The 18,857-nt window shown below is 41.3% G+C and overlaps 1 protein-coding gene across 23 annotated transcripts in view; it reads left to right on the forward strand.

The window, feature by feature from the left end:
• Positions 1-18,857, forward strand: part of FGGY (FGGY carbohydrate kinase domain containing) — a 532,748-nt gene that overhangs the window by 503,000 nt on the left and 10,891 nt on the right. For 11 of the 23 annotated variants that reach the window (XM_086390249.1, XM_086390248.1, XM_086390231.1 and 8 more), the window contains 3 exons: positions 5,490-5,588; positions 6,782-6,843; positions 12,656-12,886. In XM_086390249.1, the coding sequence (XP_086246375.1) occupies positions 5,490-5,588; positions 6,782-6,843; positions 12,656-12,737 (243 nt within the window). In that variant the 3' untranslated portion in view covers positions 12,738-12,886. Of the gene's footprint in view, positions 1-5,489; positions 5,589-6,781; positions 6,844-12,655; positions 12,887-18,857 lie in introns of those variants that run through there. The other 12 variants (XM_086390253.1, XM_086390236.1, XM_086390242.1 and 9 more) reach the window with 2 other exon arrangements.

Genomic DNA, 18,857 nt, shown 5'->3' on the forward strand with positions numbered 1-18,857 from the left:
AGATGATGATATCTGTGTCATAGTCATTTTGAGAATTTAAAGAGTCGTACATAAAGTGACTAGTACAATGCACAGCACAAAGTAGCACCTGCAGTATCTTGGCTGAACTGGTCACCTAGCAACAACCATGGGAGTTGACTGCTGGGCCAATGGACACCTTGCTTTTTGGCTCATAAACTCCATCAGTTTAAAAAGAAATTGAACTTACATCCTAAATACATGGAAGCTTATTTATGAAAAAGCGTATACATATTCTACTGTGCTTGTAGATTATTTACACATAAAACAACTGAAATAGAGCTGAAATAAGATACTATTTCATCATAATAGCATCATACTAACATTAGGCAATAGTTGAAGGTACACTGTCTATGGCCAGATGAGTTTTTAATGATTTTTTAAATGATTATTGATGATTTCTAAATGATTTTGTATGTGCCCCTCTATATATCAAACAGTATTCTTTTTCTTTTTTTAATTAAAGTATAGTTGATTTATGATATTATGTTAATTTCAAGTATACAGCATAGTGATTCAGTATTTTTACCGATTATACTCCATGAAGTTATTACAAGATAAAGACTATGATTCCCTGTGCTATACAATAGTACAGTATATGCTTATTGCTTATCTATTTTATACATAATTTATTTCTCTCAATCTCCTACTCCCATCTTACCCATCCTTCCATCCTTGTCCCGATTGATAAACACTGGTTTGTCCTCTACTGTTTTACATATGAATTCATTTGTATTATTTTTTTAGATTCCACATATAAGTGATGTCATACAGTATTTATCTTTTTCTATCTGACTTATTAGCTTTCCAGGTGACTCAGTGGTAAAGAATCCACCTGCCAAGCAGGAGACGTGGGAGACACAGGTTCAATCCCTGGGTCAAGAAGACCCTTGGAGGAGGAAATGGCAGCCCACTCCCGTAGTCTTGCCTGGGAAATCCCATGGATGGAGGAGCCTGGCTGGCTATTCAGTCCATGGGGTCACAAAGAGTCAGACATGACTTAGCAAGTGCACACTCACACTTGCACATAAACTCCCAACCTGGAACACGTAAATGACACACGTAGCAAACCCCTGGAAGCTGGGGACACAGCATGGAGCGCCCTGCTGGCCTCTGAGGTGGTGTAGCAGAACTCTCACCCTCCCTTTAGGAGACCTCACACATCGTATTCATGGCTGATGTGTGGACCAACCTTTAGAACTGGTGACAATCTGTATATTAAAGCTGAATTAATTTCCTCAGACTAAAAGTCATATAAGTAGCGCTCCCAGTATTTTCTTCTGAAATCTTAGTAGGTCATCTCCAGCACTCCCTTGGAGCGCATGTATGCTATTTTAGGTGATCTTCCATTACCTCTGTCATGAATGTCACCACCCTTTCATTCAGCAGCTCAGCCAACATTCACCACGCAACTATGCCCTTATGTGCTAGGACCATGCTAAGCGTGAGACTTAGTGACATGGTTCCTGCCTTGTGGGAGTCACAGTTTAGCTCCCACCAGGCCAGGTTGTGGTTGTTCTTCCCTGCAGACCATGACTCGACGCTGCCAAACTTGCACTGCACTTTGGTGCCTAAGTCTAGACTACCTGCCAGCCTTCCCAAAGTCTTAAGGTCATTGTTCCTCTTCTCCTGGGTAGGAGGGAAAGTATCAAATCCCCTGCTCCCCAAATTGCCGAAACTTCTGTCTGCCACTCTCGGAATCCCCTTCTTCTCCATGGGTGCTGATGAGCACCTTCCTTTCTTGAACTTGACTTCCCTGGGTACCTCCCCCAGTGTAGCCTACAGCCCTCCGGTGGCTCCCAAGCCAGTCTGGAAGACGTGAGAACTGGGAGTTCCCTGGGCCTACACAGGCCTGGTGGCTGCCAGCGCTGCTCCAGGGAAGTGGTGAGCTGCGTGTGCAGACTGGTATCTCGGCCTTGACACGGCAGGGAAGGGTCATACCCCATGAATGCGGTCTTTCATGGCCCTGATACAGGGCTCCTATTTTTTCTTACAGAAGTGACGATCAAATGTGAACTTTCATGATTTATTTATAGCTTGGCCTTATAGACAGAAAGAAAAGAAGTGATTAAAAGGCGATTTTGCCAAATATTTTGTTTTCAAAAGCTCTCATTGTGTGGGCAAAAAGGAAAGAGAAAAGTCCCTGTCTTCGTTGTTTCTGTCTAGACTCCCCAACAAAGAGGGTAGCGTGCCACAAATCCAGATTGTCCAGCTCTTGCCTGCTGACAAAAAGAATGAATTTTGAGGCCAACTTCAAATAAACCCTTTTGAACAGAAATACATTGTGGGGGGGAGGTGACTATATTTAGCACGTGTCAGCATGTCCATAATAAATTCATATTGTTATGCTGTGGTAATTTCCAGATTTACTGCAGCCAGTGGGTTCATGAGGTTTCAGTTTTATGTTAATGATTTGGAAAAATGGGAAAACTCAGCAGTGCCGTTTCTGATGACAGCACCAGTTCTCTGGGTACTCTCCATATTGTGTCGAATACCCTCAATGAGCCCTGCCTCCCAGAAGAAAGGAGAATGACCACGAGTCATTTTGATTGCCTCTAGAAGCATCACTTTTTTTTTAGAGTGCAGTTTTGTTTTATTCTCCTTCAAATGATCAAATCCCTTTGTGCCACTGTATCAAGTGAAGACAGAAAAAAACAAGTGAACACTAAAAAACTAACCACCCATGCTCCTGAACCTGTTGATTTTTTAAATATATTTTCAACTATTGTTTATTATGCACATATACATAATTTTTGAGACAGAATTGAAAAACAACTATATTTTTTACTCCCACTGTCCCTTTATATCTGTGCACTTTAGCTAGTTTCTCTCTGGCCCACTTAAAAATTTTGGTAGTACCATTACTTTCTTAAGTAAGCAGAAAGTCACTTAGATAATGTGGGTTTTATGGTCCCTGTAAGTCATGAGACATAACCAAAATTCCAACATTAGAATACCAAGAAATATATCATGCTCATCACTTGAACGTTCATCTAAAGATAAGACAGCTCCTCATTGCTCCAGCCAGGACTGCTGGGGATATGAAGAGATGGCTGTGATTAGATTCTTCTGTTTTTCCTCATTCGCTTTCTCTCCAAGAATATGTTAGCTTTCTTCTTGTTCTTCAGATGTGGTTGGAAGCTGGAAAGGAAGAGAGTTAAGGGGTGTAGGAAAGTTCTTATCTTGAATAGCACTGTCATAAATGGGCTTGGTGCTAAGTCAAAAATGTGTTTACAGCTGGGCTCCATTGCAGATTTTTTAGGGAGACTCTCCACTTCTGTAGACATCTCATTGTATCTTGTCCTTGTCCTTCTCCATTCTAGTAGCTCTTTTAATTCCTTAAAAATCCAGCTGGTTGCCTCAAGCTTCTTTTTTCTCTTTTTTTAAATTGGAATATAATTGCTTTACAATGTTGTGTTCATTTCTGCTGTACAGTGAACTGAATCAGCCATGTGTACATATATATCCCCTCTCTCTTGGACCTCCCTGCCATCCCACCCCCATCCCAACCATGGAGATCACAGAGCACTGAGCTGAGCTTTCTGTGCTTTATAGCAGGCTCCCAGTGCAGGCTCCCTCTCCTCATTAGATGGCCTTACTGGCCAGGATCTTAGACAACCCACAAAGCCCTCTCACCCGTGGCCACCTCGGGTCTGTGGAAAACAGTCATGCCTTTTGAAGTCTGACAGACACTGGCAGAACTCGCTGATCCCAGGGCAAGCCTCCTTCACTTCTATACCAAAGCTGCCAGCTAGCACTTCTCCAGACAAGAGGTACACTCAGCCCACCCTGTCCCACAACCTCAGGGACATGTGTCCAGATACCAGTTGATATCAGTGAAACCATGCTCTCACCCTCTCCCCTGGAAGGAGCCCTGATGCTCAGTCCACACACAGCTCCCTCCTAAAATTCCACCTCTTTTTCTGACCTTCCACATGGATGAAAGGTTTCAGAGTTGATTTATGGGTCCTCAGCTACCCTTTCAGGGTGGTCTGTTTCCAGCTCACTTTGGTATCTTATATCTGTCAACTTTAGCTCTCAGACAAAACTTGCATTTTAACATTCCTTCATGTGTATGGTCCTTAAGTTCACTCATCCCATAGACATTTGCTGGGCATGTATGATACACCAGATGCTGAGTTTGGCAGTGGAAATGGTTAAAAGAGTTGCTGCTTAAGGAGCAGGAGTCTAGTTGGGGAAGCTGATGTGGTAACAAAAAATTGTGGTACTGTGTCATAAATGCTATGATAGATGGAAGCATAAGTTTCTAGAGTAGCAGATAACTCATTCTAGGTGGGAGGCAGGCAGTGAGGATGAGTCAGGAAAGACCTTCTGTGGAATCAGTACCTGAGCTCAGCTTAATGTCTTAAATCTGTACTTTTGTGAGAAACAAAATAACCTCTTGTTAAACCTTTGAAATCTCTATTGCTTTTATTCGTCAAAAATTTATTTTAAAAATAAGCAAAAGTAACATGAAGACAGGAAGAAAGAATTCCCTGCTATCTGCCATGTGTCTACACATCCATTACGGTGTGAAGGGAAGTGACATTTATGATGCTTCTTGTATAATACAAGTTTCCTGGATCCCACCCATGAAGGCGGTCTTGGAATGTCCGCTCAAGTTTAAAGCCTAAGCCCAATGCTGAGGATTCCCCCAGGGTATTTTCAAGATTGAGAGCAGGCAGGTCTGCCCTAAAACAGGCAGAGCAGAACAGAGCACCGCTGTGAAGGAAGAAGCGAGCCCAAAACAGGAGACCTAGTGGCAAAGTTGGTGGGGGAATGACTGCACCCATCTCAGCAACACATGGGACTTGCTTTAGAGGAAATCAGAATTTAGTTTATGAAGGAGAACGTCTGGCATACGTTGGGGTGAGCAGAGCTGTTTAAATATTCTTGCTAAGTGGAACAGCAGTGACCGCACTAAGATATGGTTGCTCTTTTACAAACTGTCTCTAGACTGCCCTTTGTTGGTTCTTATCCTTTCACCTTGATTCCCTTTTCAATAACTTTTCATAATTTTTCAAACCTCCTCCTTAGTAAGTTTGCTGTTTTTTTCCTTCTGTCAGTGGGCTTCTTACTCTCAGCATTTCTGATCTCCCAAACAGCACTTTTAAAACCCCTGGACACCAGGAAACCAGATAACTAGTCAGAATGTCCATGGCATCCTTGAGAAAGAGCTGGTAGAACATATTTGCCAGATTGGAAATATGTGTAAGTGATTAATAGATTAAATAAGTGATTAGTAGATGAAAAAGTATCAAGTTTCTTAATCCTTGAATAGCTATTGAAGTTTATCTGCTTCTAGCATGGTATTTATCACATTCTATTTTGATCGCAGTAAATGTCTTTTCCATTCCATGGTGAGCTCCTTGATGAAAGGACCACTTAATTCTTCATCTCTGTTTTCCATATATAGTGAATGCTGTGCTTGGCACATGGAAGGGGCTCAATATGTTTTATGAATATTTCAGGTACTGAGATTAAGCAGCAAACAGACATATCTCCCAGCCTATGTAGCTTACATTCTGGTTAGAACGAAGGATGAAGAGGCAGAGAAGGAATATAAACTAGTAAGTACATGACTTGTCACACAAGAATTAGTGATAAATAATAAATATAATATTTATAGAATTGGATAAGTACATATGTATGTATATGTAAATAAATAAATCACCAGTAAAGTGGTAAGGATGTTCAGGGAAACACTTGGGCATGTTTTGAAGATGCCCAGGCCTTTCACATTCTGTGTGGTAGCCAGATTCTTAAGTTTCTTTCCTCCTCTGCTAGTATGTGAGTTTCCCTAGGCCATAGAGCATGTCTTACACAAATCTGTATTCCTAGCACAGTGTCTGGTACATAGTAATTAATACATGTATAGAGTAAGAAGTTGTACATATGTGACCCCAGAATGACTACATCCTTAACAATAGGAGTTCAATAGCTGTTCCCAAGACAGGACCTCTTCTGAGGAGCTTTGTCATGCTATTGCTTGCAATCTCCCCAAAGTCAAGACTTTGGATTCCACAAAGTATGGGTTCACTCTACTCCCCTAACTTTCCCACAGACTTAACAACATTGAGAGACCATCCAAGGAAACCTGACCTCTCCTTTCATGCAATGGAGCCAATGCAATCTGTGGTTGATCTTGCTGCTGTTCATTCCAACCATGTCCACCCAAGACACTGCAACTTGCTGACTGCCCACCTGCCCCATTGTAAAGACAAGAATGTCCTGAGGTCAAGTCTGTTAGGCTCAGCCCAGAGGTCTCACATCTGTACTCACAGTTGCAGAGACTACTGGGAAAAGAACTGAAAGTGAAATGAAGAGGTCTTAAATATTCTGACCTAAAGTTTGGGTGCAGAGTGGCTTCTGTTCAGTTACTGTTGTGAGTTAAGTGGACAACAGGCTCAGTGGCAGATTATGTTACCTCTCAGGCCCTCATGTCCGGGCAATGGGAAGTGGAAATAGTTCCCTCCCATAGCCCCCTGCAAGCCATCACAAAAGTGCTTTGCCTTCCAGGATCTTTATGCTCTGGAGGTCTCAATAGGCAATCATTTATTAAGCCCAGGCTTGTGGTGGTAGATGTAACTTTTAATATTCATTGGGTTTTCATCTTAACACTAGAGATATTAAGTTGAAAAAAAATGAACTCACTGAATCTCTTAAGGGGAAATAAATTCTCATTAACATGTTTTTGCCCGTGATAGGCCTCACTTAGGTTTTAACTTTCCAACTTAGCTGTGTTCTGTTTTCTATTTGACAGGAGGCAATGGCAAAAATGAGCAAAGTTGGAAAAGTCGTGTTTCCTAGACATGAGGATAAAAGGTAAGTTTATATGTTTTCTGTCCACAATGCTGAGGAATGAAAACAACAGACACATGCAACTCTAGAGCTGGAATAAACCGCAGGGATCAGCAAGCCAGCCTTTTCATTTCATAGTTGATAAAACTACATCTCAGAAAGGTAAAGTCCTTTTCAGTTCCCTAAGATCGCAGAGCCAGGAAGGGCCAGACCTGGGGGTCAAATATTAGCTTCTGAACTTTGAACTTCAAATCAATTTCTTTTCCTTAGATCATTAACAGCAAATCTGGTCTCATCTGTCCTAAAATGGAAATCTCATGTCTTCCCACACAGTAGCATCTATCTGTTCCTCCACCCTTTGCCTTTGCATTACGTGACTTTGAGGGTTACAACATGACTTTTTTTTTTTTAATTGAAGTATATTTGATTTACAATATCCTGTTAGTTTCAGGTATACAGCACAGCAGTTCAGTTATATATATGCATGCCTGTGTGTGTGTGTGTGTGTGTGTGTCTTTTTCAGATTCTGTTCCTTTATAGTTATTACAATATTGAGTATAGTTCCCTGTGCTATACAGTAGACCACCATCATTTTGATTAATGTTTTAACCCCAATTCACAAAACACTTATTTATTGAGTCCCTCCTATCTTTAAGCCATTATGCTCCTTGACATCTAGGCAGGACTTAGAAGAGAGTAAGACACAATCTTATTTATGTAATAGATCACTTCAGGACAAACAGGTATGTTTTATAATAAAAGTATTACCAGATGATAAAGTAACCCAAAGCAGAAGAAAATTTGACCCTGTAGGAGTAAGGGAAAGCTTTTGAGAGGAGGTTAAGTTTACCTGACTTTAAATGCTTAAAAGAAATTGTCAAACCAAAACCAAAAAGAACTTTTGTCAGTAGAGGGAATAACAAAGGCCAAGTTATAAAGGTGGGAACAGCATAGTATATTTAGGAAACTCTAAACAACTCATAATTCTGAAATGCAAAGTATGAGATGGGAGATGATAGGAAATGGAACAGGGTGTTGGGGGAACAGAGGGTTCCTCTCATAGGGAGCTGTGAGGGAGCTAAGGACCTCAGGTTTCATCCTACCAGCAGAATGGAGATAGTGAATTTTAAGGAGTGGTGGGACCTGTTCAGATGCAGATATTAGAAAGATCCTCTTAGAGGATACATGAGAGGGCCTAAGGGTAGAAGCAGAGAGACCAGATGGAAAACTTTTCAACAATCCATTTGAGAGATGAAAAGAACCTATACTGACTCACTGGTTTTCAGTTTAGAGATGAAGGAACAATTGTGCCAGTGGCTTTATCATTTTAGGAAAGTATTTGAGGTTAAGACATAAAAGCAAATTCTACCTTATGTAATGGACAAGAAAAGGTGCTGATCCCACCAAAGCATGATCAACGTTTAACAGAGTGGAATGGTCCATGGAAAAAGCCATCCACCTTTTATTTTCTTAGAAGATCTCCAAATGGGAGCTGTTAATCCCCTGAATATAAACCCCTCTCTAAATACCGGGGTTGTAAAGCAGAACATGGAGAGATCTGAGTTCCCGGCGGCGGTGGGAGCCCTGGGCTAGCAACATCCCTCTTTTGTTGAAATTAGAAACAGATTCTTCTTTCCATCTCCTCACTGACCCTCCGAAGACTTTTGAGGAAAGTCTGTTTTTCAGTTCTTTGAGTAGGTCCCACGTGTTCTTTTGAGAAGAATCCTTGGTTTCTTGCCGTCAGCTGGGAGCGGGCCTCTGCGAGGGAGCCACACACGGTGCTCTAGCACCATCTGCAGGTGGCCCGGAGATTTGCAAGTGGAAAGAGAGCCGGTTTCCTTCCGGGCATTTCTCAACATCTTGACTCAAATCATGTTCTTGTCTGAACAAAACAGTCACTCAGGTCTGTGCCACACAGACCCAAGATGGAAGGATCGAGGATTATCTGATCAAGGATTAATATCCATATACAGATAACTCTTAAAACTCCACAACAAGAAAACCAACAACCCAAATCAAAAATGGGCAAAGGACTTTGAATAGACATTTCTCCAAAAATAATATATAGCCAGTAAGCACATGAAAAGATCAACATCACTAATCTTTAGGGAAATGCAAATCAAAACCACAATGAGATACAAATTTACAGTCATTAGGATGGCTACTGTCAAAAAAGCAAAAATTAACTAGTAGGGGCTTCCCTGGTGGCTCTGATGGTAAAGAATCCGCCCGCAATGCAGGAGACCTGGGTTCAATCCCTGGGTTGGGAAGATCCCCTGGAGAAGGGAATGGCTACCCACTCCAGTGTTCTTGCCTGGAGAAGTCCATAGACAGGGGAGCCTGGTGGGCAATAGTCCATAGGGTCACAAGGACTGAGCAACTAACACTTTCACTTTTCACTTTTATTTACAAGGGTGCAGAAAAACTGGATCCCTTGCCCACTGCTAGTGGGAATGTAAAATGGTGCATCCTCTGTCAAAAATAATACAGTGGTTCCTCAAAATGTAAAGATAGAATTATCATATAACCCAGAAAGTCCACTTCTGGGTATTTAGGCACCCATGTTCACAGCAGCATTATTCACAGTAGTTGAATGAAGGCAACTTAGGTGTCCACCAACAGTTGAATACATGAAGAAAAAGTGGTATGTACATATGATAGAATATTATTCAGCCTTAAAAAATAGGATTCTGAAATATGCTGTAACATGGATGGGCCTTGAGGACATTATGTTAGTGAAAAGAGTCAGTCAGAAAATGACAAATACCATATGATTCCATTTACATGCCACTCCCTGGAGAAGGAAATGGCAAGCCACTCCAGTATTCTTGCCTGGAGAACCCCATGGATAGAGGAGCCTGGCGGGTTATAGTCCATAGGGTTGCACAGAGTCAAACACGACTGAAGGGACTTAGCATAGCATGCCACTTACATGAGGAACCTAGTATAGTTGAATTCAGAGAGACAGAAAATAGAATGGTGGTGGCTAGAGACTAGGGAGAAGGAGAGAAAGCGAAGTTACTGTTTAATGGGTAGAGTTTTAGTTTTGCAAAGTGAAAACTGTTCCGTGGATAGATGGTGGCGATGACTGTACAGTGATATGAATGTACTTAATACTACTAAATTGTGCAGTTTAAAATGTCTAAAACAGTCAATTTCGTGGTATGTATGAAGTGAAGTGAAGTTGCTCAGTCGTGTCTGACTCTTTGTGACCCTATGGACTGTAGCCTACCAGGCTCCTTGGTCTATGGAATTTTCTAGGCACAAGTACTGGAGTGGGTTGCCATTTCCTTCTCCAGGGGATCTTGCTAACACAGGGATCGAGCCCAGGTCTCCCACATTGCAGGCAGACACTTTACCATCTGAGTCACCAGGGAAGCCGTGGTATGTATATTTTACCACAATAAAAAAAGATTGAAAAATTAAAAGCACAGGGAAAGAAGTGCCTTGGGACCTCAGCTTGCCATGTATAAGAAAGGGAAAATATAGTCTATCCATCTCTCTTTTTTTGTTGTTGTTGTTGAAGTGTAGTTAATTTATAATGTGTTGTGTTATGTGTCAGGCATATAGCAAAGTGATTCAGTTATGCAGATATGTATATATGTGTGCGTATGTGTGTGTATGTGTATATATATATTCTTCTTTAGATTCTTTTCCATTATAGTTTATTACAAGATATTAAGTATAGTTCCTTGTGCTATACAGTAGGTTCTTGTTGCTTATTTATTTTATATATAGTAGTGTATGTATTTTAATTCCAAGCTCCTAATTTATTCCTCCTTCCCTTTCTCTTTTGGTAACCGTAAGTTTGTTTTCTATATCAGTGAGTCTATTTCTGTTTTGTAAATAGTTAATTTGTATAATTTTTTTTGGATTCCATGTATAAGTGATACCATATGGTATTTTTCTCTTTCTGACTTCACTTAGTATGATAATCTCTATGTCCATCCACGTGGTTGCAAATTTCATTATTTCATTCTTTTTTATGCCTGAATAACAGTCTATCCATCTCTTGACATTTCAGAATACTAGAAGGATATAAGAACATTAGCTCACATGTGTAAGAGTTTGACAGCCTGGAGAGTACTTCGTGTTCATTTTCATGTTTACAGTTCAGTCACTCTGTGACATTAGGTACTGTTATCATCCCTCTAACAGCGGGGAAACTGAGACTTGGGCCATTTAAAGAAGTTCCCCCAAATCACCTAGCCTTCTCTGCCTGAAAAGCCGATGCTTTTCCCACTGTACGAAGTTGCTGCGAAGGTTTCAGTATTAAAACTGGAAATCTTGAAGTATATGAGAAGGAATACTGACCCAAGCTCCCTTCTAGAAGTGTCCCCAGAGTCAGAAAATCCATCTCATATAGTGAAAAAAAAATTATTGACATTAGACTGTCTGAGAGTAACATTAGAAGAAGCAAATTGCTGTTCCCCAAATCATTCTGTGGTTAATAAATTTGGAGGCTCATAGAGCGAGTTTTCGTAGAACCTACATATAGTGAGATTGATGATAAGACTGGAACATTAATTTTTAAGGAGTAGCCATAGCCAGCGTTGATATCACTTGCTATGATCCTAGTGCTGTTCTAAGAGCTTCTCAAATATTACCTCATTTAGTTCACATAACAGCTCTCTTGAGGTAGAGAGCTGTCTGAGGTTGAGAGCTGTCCCATTTACAAATAGGACATTTAGGAACGAATAGATTAAGTAAAATATCCATGGTCACACAACTAGCAATGAGGCCAAGCTGAGACTCAAACCCAGGCCTCAAAGTCCACTTCTTAACCGTGTGTTTGGCCCCATCACAGCTCTTAAGTTACCAGAATTCTTAAAGTGGAAATGCTGGGGTGGGGGTGGGGTGGCACTGGGGGGTTGTATTCCTGTTGATCCATTTAGCCCTGCGTGTTACAGGTAGAAGTCCCTATGTGTAATCCAGGGTTACTTTTACACTCTCTCACCCCCAATTCCCAAGCTTGCCCCAAAGTTCCTTCATGAAGACTTCTTTTCAAAGAACCTCAGAATCTACCAAGGCATGTTAGACAGGTTTCATTAACCCCTTATCCTTTCTCCCAGCCAAAAGGAATAAGGGCCAAGCTGCCATCTGCAAGTATAACTGGTCTTAGCTACTATTGTCCTTTTGAAGATTGTGATGCCAAGGTAGCTTCAGCTGCTCTGCTGTCTGACTCATGGGCAACACTAGTTCTAACACGTCTCATCTGAAGACTCAGCCAGAGAGTACAGGAGAGGAGGGTCCTCTGTGGGATGCCTGGAAGGCAGGGTGCAGCTCCAGGAGAGGCATTAGTCATGTTTTCATAGGGTTTTACTCCCAGATAAAGCAGTCTGCAAAGGAAACACAGGTGCAGAATCTGCAAATGGTGATTAAAACACTCAGTCTCATCTCTGGGCAGGCTATGACTTTAAACCAGTCACTAAACTGGAGTAGGGGTGGAGTAGTCATATATGAAATACTTATTGAAGCTGAGAATGCGAAAAGTCCTGTGTCAGCCCTGGGTTTTTCACTATGTTATGGTGGAGGCTTTGAAATCAGGCAGCCCTGAGTTTGAATTCCAGCTCTGCCCATTTTTAGTGATACTCTAGATTTGCCTCCTTGAGCAGCTCTCAGATATAAAATCTTTACCTCTAACATGGAGATGTAGATTCACCCATGGAGGTTAAAGATAGGGGGTGTGAAACATGTGACTCAGGGTGCCGTCCGCATCCAAAGACTGGGAAGTGTTTGCAAAACCGAAACAGATATTCCTGTTTTTCTAAACCTTGGGGGAAGCTGCACAGCAGTTTTGTTGAGATCATTCAACATGATTATTTTTTTCCTACAGGTATTATGACAAGAAATATCAAGTATTCCTGAAGCTGGTTGAACACCAGAAGGAGTATGCAGCCATCATGAAAGGGGACTGAGCAGAGCTTGCAGGGGCTGATGCCAGGTTTCATATCATTGCATCGGGGACCTCTGTCATTTCACCTTACATTCGAGACCCTTAGGTATCATTTCATTCATTTCTGCATTGCCTTTTAATAAAAAAAAGCTGAGACATATGCAACCAAAACTAGAGTCTTCCATTTCAAAATACCACCATTATTTACTTGGTAGTTGCCACGGGCACCATCATGGAGACAGAAGTTTCACCAGGTAGCATAGGATCTCCTATAGGACTGGAACTTGGGGATCATTCCATCCAGGAGAAATGGTCCTTGGTAATTGATTTGATGCCAGTCACTAAAGACGTACATCACTTCATGTGGGACATCCAATGTTTATTCTGCTGCTGCTGCTAAGTCACTTCAGTCATGTCCAACTCTGTGCAACCCCATAGAAGACAGCCCACCAGGATCCCCCGTCCCTGGGATTCTCCAGGCAAGAACACTGGAGTGGGTTGCCATTTCCTTCTCCAATGCATGAAAGTGAAAAGTGAAAGTGAAGTCACTCAGTCATGTCCAACTCTTCACGACCCCATGGACTGCAGCCTACCAGGCTCCTCTGTCCATGGGATTTTCCAGGCAAGAATACTGGAGTGGGGTGCCATTGCCTTCTCCAAATGTTTATTCTAGAGATGGCTAAACACTTGTTGTTAATTTATTTGGAAATAATTTCAAACTTACAGAAAAGTTGCAAGAATAGGAATAATAGAGGGAACACCCATTACCTTTGAATAATTATCCCATCCATCTGCTTTCCCATTTATATGTTCCCTCTATGTGTGTGTGTGTGTATACTCATATATATTCATTCTCATATGAATACATATACACACAGATTTTTATGAATCACTTGAGAGTAAATTTCAGTAGCCTTAATTTTTATATAGTGCTTTTATTTAATCTTCCATTCATATTCTGATTTTGTCAATAATTCAATAATGTCTTCTATGGCATTTTTCCCTCCTGCATAGGATCCAGTTTAGACTGAGACATTGCAAAGAGTTGGACACAGTTTAATGATGAAACCACCACCACCACTCCTTTTAACTGCAGAAGAGTCATCTTGCAAACATCATATTAAAGATAGGTACAGGCAGGAATCATCAATGAATCCAGAAGGAAATTTTGATGAGTAACCGGATTTGTGTGGTCTTAAAATGTCTCCTCATAGATTGTTTATCAGTTAAAAGAAGGGAAAAAAAATGTTAACCACGCAGGGAAGACATAGGACAGCGTCTTGACTGGGTGATCAAAATTAACTTCAGATGCATAAATAGACATCAGGGGCCTCCAGATGTGACAGCCTGAAAAGGACACAACATCATTCTGGCTGGGAACTCATAGCCTCCATCTAATCAGAAGGAAGCATTAGCTAAAACCCAAATTGGGCAGCATTCTATTCTTTTAATAGACTATATTCTTTAAAAGTATTTATGTCATGCAAAGTGTGTGGAAAAGAAGCATGGTGGCTTAAAGTTTTTGATGCAGACAAGTGTTTGAAAACACAACTACAGTTACTTTAGTTGATATCATAATACATACATACAAACACACGCAATATGTACATTCACACACATACCATTTTGGACCCAAGAGTAACTGCCAGTGTTGATTCCAGAGCTGTCATCCTTCAGACGAATTTGGATAGAAAGCGTATGCAACCTCAGCAACATAAGTCAGCAGGTAGAAAAGTCACCGCTACCACTCGGTCAGTGAACCTCTTTAGGATTTCGTATTTCTTATTCTGTGTCAGGATAGGATTTCGTATTTCTTATTCTTATTTCGTATCTTATTTCGTATTATTATTCTTCGTATTTCTTATTCTTATTGTGCTACACACTGGAGTACAGGGATTAAAAAAAACAAAACAAAACACATGGTCCCTGCTCTCAGGGCTCTTCCAGTCTAAAGAAACACAGAAACGAGTAAATTAATCACAGTACATTGTAAGAGTCGCCGCATTGAAAGAAGGCATCTGCTGCCACAGAGCATATCAAACAGCCAGAAAAGTGGGAGACTGACAGATTGGATGGAGCATTATGGTATAATGGCTGTGACCTTTGGCTTGGGATTCTTGGCCTGGTTTCACCTCTAACTTCCTGCATGACTTGAAGAAAGTCCCTCAGTCTTCCCAAGTTTCAGTTTTTAAATGAAGATGTTCATAGTACCTACTTTACCAGATCATAACAAGGATTAAGTGAAATCATACTTGTAAGGCACTTAGCTCCATTGTCTGGACCATATCTGTCTTTTTGCAGGGCCTGTCACCTAGGAGATGCTCAGTGGTGGTTTAGTCGCTAAGTTGTGGCTGACTATTGTGACCCCATGGACTGTAGCCTGCTAGGCTTCTCTGTCCATGGGATTCTCCAGGCAAGAATACTGGAGTGGGTTGCTATTTCCTTCTCCAGGGAATCTCCCCAACCCAGGAATCAAACCCAGGTCTCCTGCATTGCAGACTAGGCCTGGTTTCACTTCTAACTTCTGAGGAGATGCTCAGAAAAATAACAATAACAATACAAATTATGAGTAGGATGATCATACCCAGTTGCAGAGGCCAGCTCTATAATAGCATTCTATAGCATCTAAAGGACATCAAGATCTTGGGCATGGAGTAGGGTGTAAAGTGAGTGTGGCCATCCAATCCAGCAGGCTTTGGCAGCAGGAAGAAGACCAGTTCATTCACCTAGACCCCAGACAGAACCTGAGCTAGGGATGATAAAGACTGAGGAGAAGTCAGGTACAGCAGGATCTAGGCAAGATGTTAGGACCACAGTCTGACAGGCCTAGGCTCCTAATGCTGATCAACACTGACTTAGAGACCAGGGCAGGCCTGGCCCCACTCTGGCAAAGCAGTGATGAATGCAGGAGCTGTGCCTCCAGGAACTGCAAAGGTAGGAGGGAGAATAATTAGCCACTGTTTGCCAAGTCCTTCCTGTAATCCTTACCATAGTGTGGAGAAGTAGGTAGCATTAACTTCACATTGCAGTTAAGAAAGCTAAGGCTCAGAGAAGTTAAACAGCTTGCCCCGAGTCCCTCAGGTGGTAGTAGAGACAGGATACAAGTCCAGATCTCTGTGGGTGCAAAACTTCGAGTGTTTCCTTGGTGTAGTAATAACAGCTACAAAGGAATCTGTCCCTACTATCCATCTGCTCTTTGGTTAGAGTGCTTCTGATGTGGGTGACTAGCAGAGCTACTGGTCATTCTTTGAGGCAACTCCTATCCAAACCAAACCTGACCTAGGGTTCCCATTGCTTTATAGAGAAAGGAAAACACACAAAAGAGGCAAGGAACATGGGAATCCTAGAAATGCTCCGGCATCTTAAGAGTAGGGAGCTGAACTAAGTTAGAAGGGCTGAAAAGCCTTGGGCAAGATACTTAACCTGTAAGCCTCAGTCTCTTTCTCTGTCAGTGCTTACCTACCTGTTACTTACCTCCTAATGTTGGTCATAAGGATTCAGTGAAGAAAACATAAAGGCCCTACCTCAGTGGGTAATAGACACTCTGCAAGTATTGTTCCCACAGTGTTCTCTGATGCCATCTGGCCAGATGGCTAATCCCTAAGAAAATAATTCTGGTTCTTACTATAATGCCAGTGTCTTAGGAAAATGTAGATGTCTATATGGCTTTCTTTAACCAATGGTGGCTCAATAATAAAAATTTTAATGACTCCAGTACTCACCTTCTTGCACTGGTAAGGGGGGGGGGGGTTTATTTAATGCACACCTGTAAAGTGTAAGTGTATTTAGCTTTTACGAATAAGAATTACAGTGTGGCCAGAGTGGTTCTGGGAATTTTTGTTTGATTTGGTTGCCTACCACAAGCTTTTCTTTCAAGTTGAAGCCAGTCTTGTTTCTCAAATCACTGTGCTAAGGAGCACAGTGCAGATTTTTTTCTTTTGACCAAAAACACTTGCCATATGTGAAGAATGTAAATATGGCTTTCCAAAGAGCCTGGAAGAACAAAAGCTGGGAGAGGAGGGAAACAGGGAAGAAAAGACAGGGACAGCAGAACGTTTGATGTGGTGCAGAGCAGGGATAGACAGCAGGACCTGACGCTAGCGTCCAAGTGCAGCAGCTGAACACGATGCCCTCTCAGGGGGATCCCAGCTGGGCAGTTGGTCTTAATATCAGAGCAGTCTGTGTTGTTGCTGGTTGCACTAGCGGGCAGAAGGATAGAGTGTGTTCCAAGGGGTGGGTCAAAATATTGTAGGCCATCCCTGGAAACACCCAGCTTTGAGGAGGCACTAGATCAGCAGGTGAGGGTAACAAGCTGGAGCATTAAAGTCTTAACATTAACGTGATCCTCTGTTTCTCAGAGGCTGGAGGATAATCAGGTTATTCAGGTTGACTTATTTGTTCCCCTGCCACTGACCTGGTTGCTCTTGTGGAAACCAAGATCTGGGTTCTATGCACCTAAATAGTTCCCAATGCATATGGGTGCTCAATATATGTATATGTAAGTAAATACACAAACATGAGACATTTTTCTGCACAAAGAAGACGGGTAAAACTAAAAATATCTCCAAAATGTCTCACTCTCAGGTCAATCTATGATATGTGTTGCTAAGTCACTTCAGTCGTGTCCGACTCTGTGCGACCCCCATAGATGGCAGCCCATCAGGCTCCACCATCCCTGGGATTCTCCAGGCAAGAACACTGGAGTGGGTTGCCATTTCCTTCTCCAATGCATGAAACTGAAAAGTGAAAGTAAAACCGCTCAGACGTGTCCGACTCTTAGCGACCCTATGGACTGCAGCCTACCAGGTTCCTCTGTCCATGGGATTTTCCAGGCAAGAGTACTGGAGTGGGGTGCCATTGCCTTCTCCTTGATATGTGTTAACACACCTTAATTTAAGCAGCATCAAAAACTTTAAAATGTGACATGGTTATTAAGCCATTACGAAAATCATGCCTTGTATCTAACGACTTGCTTTTAGTTTTTTATTGCACAAGCGCACACATGTACATGCATAAGCACACACCACATTTGGGGCTGTGCTCCAAGCTCAGAAGCCTTCTGCAAATTGTTAGTGTTCTTACAGGCCATTTCTGTATGATCTCTTATGGGAAACCAGTTACGTCGTTGTCCAGAAATACCCATTGTTCATCAGGGCTGTGGTACACACGCTTTCAGAATTCAAGGGCATAGTTACAAATGATTACCATCAAAGGATTTAAAATGAAGGACATTGTTGCTAAACAAGAAACTAATGACCAAGCAGAGCTGTGTAATATAATTATACTTAAGAAGGGCCTTCTAATGAATTACAGAAGCATCTTTGTGCTGTTTCATGTCTCCAAAAATACACTTAAGTGTTATTGACGGTTAATAGCAGGAAGTCTTGCATATAAAAAATTGTTTTTTTCCTTTCCTAGTTTTCATAGAAAGAACTTAAAAAGCAGTACATTTTTAAAAGGATGTTTCTGCCTGTACTTCTAAATATTTGGCAATTATATAAAATTTATAAAGCAAAAGTAACTTAAAGACTACTGCTAATAAATTCAGGTTTCCTAACTTGTGATTAGCTCACTCATTAATCTTATGATCCATTTCTATTCTATACAGAAAATCATTTAAAATTACATATTAGAATAAATTGTTCTAAAGACCTAATTTTGTTTGCTTAAGTTATGTCTGATGTCTTGATTAGAAATGTTTTCTCGTTAAAATCTAGGGTTAGCCTGGCTCCCTCCTGTACAATTTTAACACATGAAGTGGAAAATATTTGACTTATAATGTCTGGTGGGCAAAGTCAATAATGATGTCTTCCATTTGAATATTTCTTTTCAGTATCCGTATTGATTGAACATATATAATCTCAGCTACTCCTTATAAATGGATTGGTAAGGGAATCCCTGACAAAGGGGGAGATCACATTTTATAGATACATAAACCAGGGCTCCAAGAGGTAAATTAACTGGCCCAAGACTGGATAGCAGAAACAGGGGGGCCTTGTTTCTTCCTAAGTAAATTCAATTAGCTTATCTGTGCAACAGAGGATGATTCACTAGTTAGCTAATTGCTCTCTCCTCTGTGGTTCCCCTCTTTAGCAGATGTATAAATAATATCTAGGAGGCCCCTTGTGATGCTCATTGGTTG

Source organism: Bos grunniens, chromosome 3 (genome assembly GCF_055505025.1).
Source record: "Bos grunniens cultivar Pamir isolate PY7600 chromosome 3, Bosgru_T2T1.0, whole genome shotgun sequence".
In the NCBI taxonomy this organism is placed as follows: domain Eukaryota; kingdom Metazoa; phylum Chordata; class Mammalia; order Artiodactyla; family Bovidae; genus Bos; species Bos grunniens.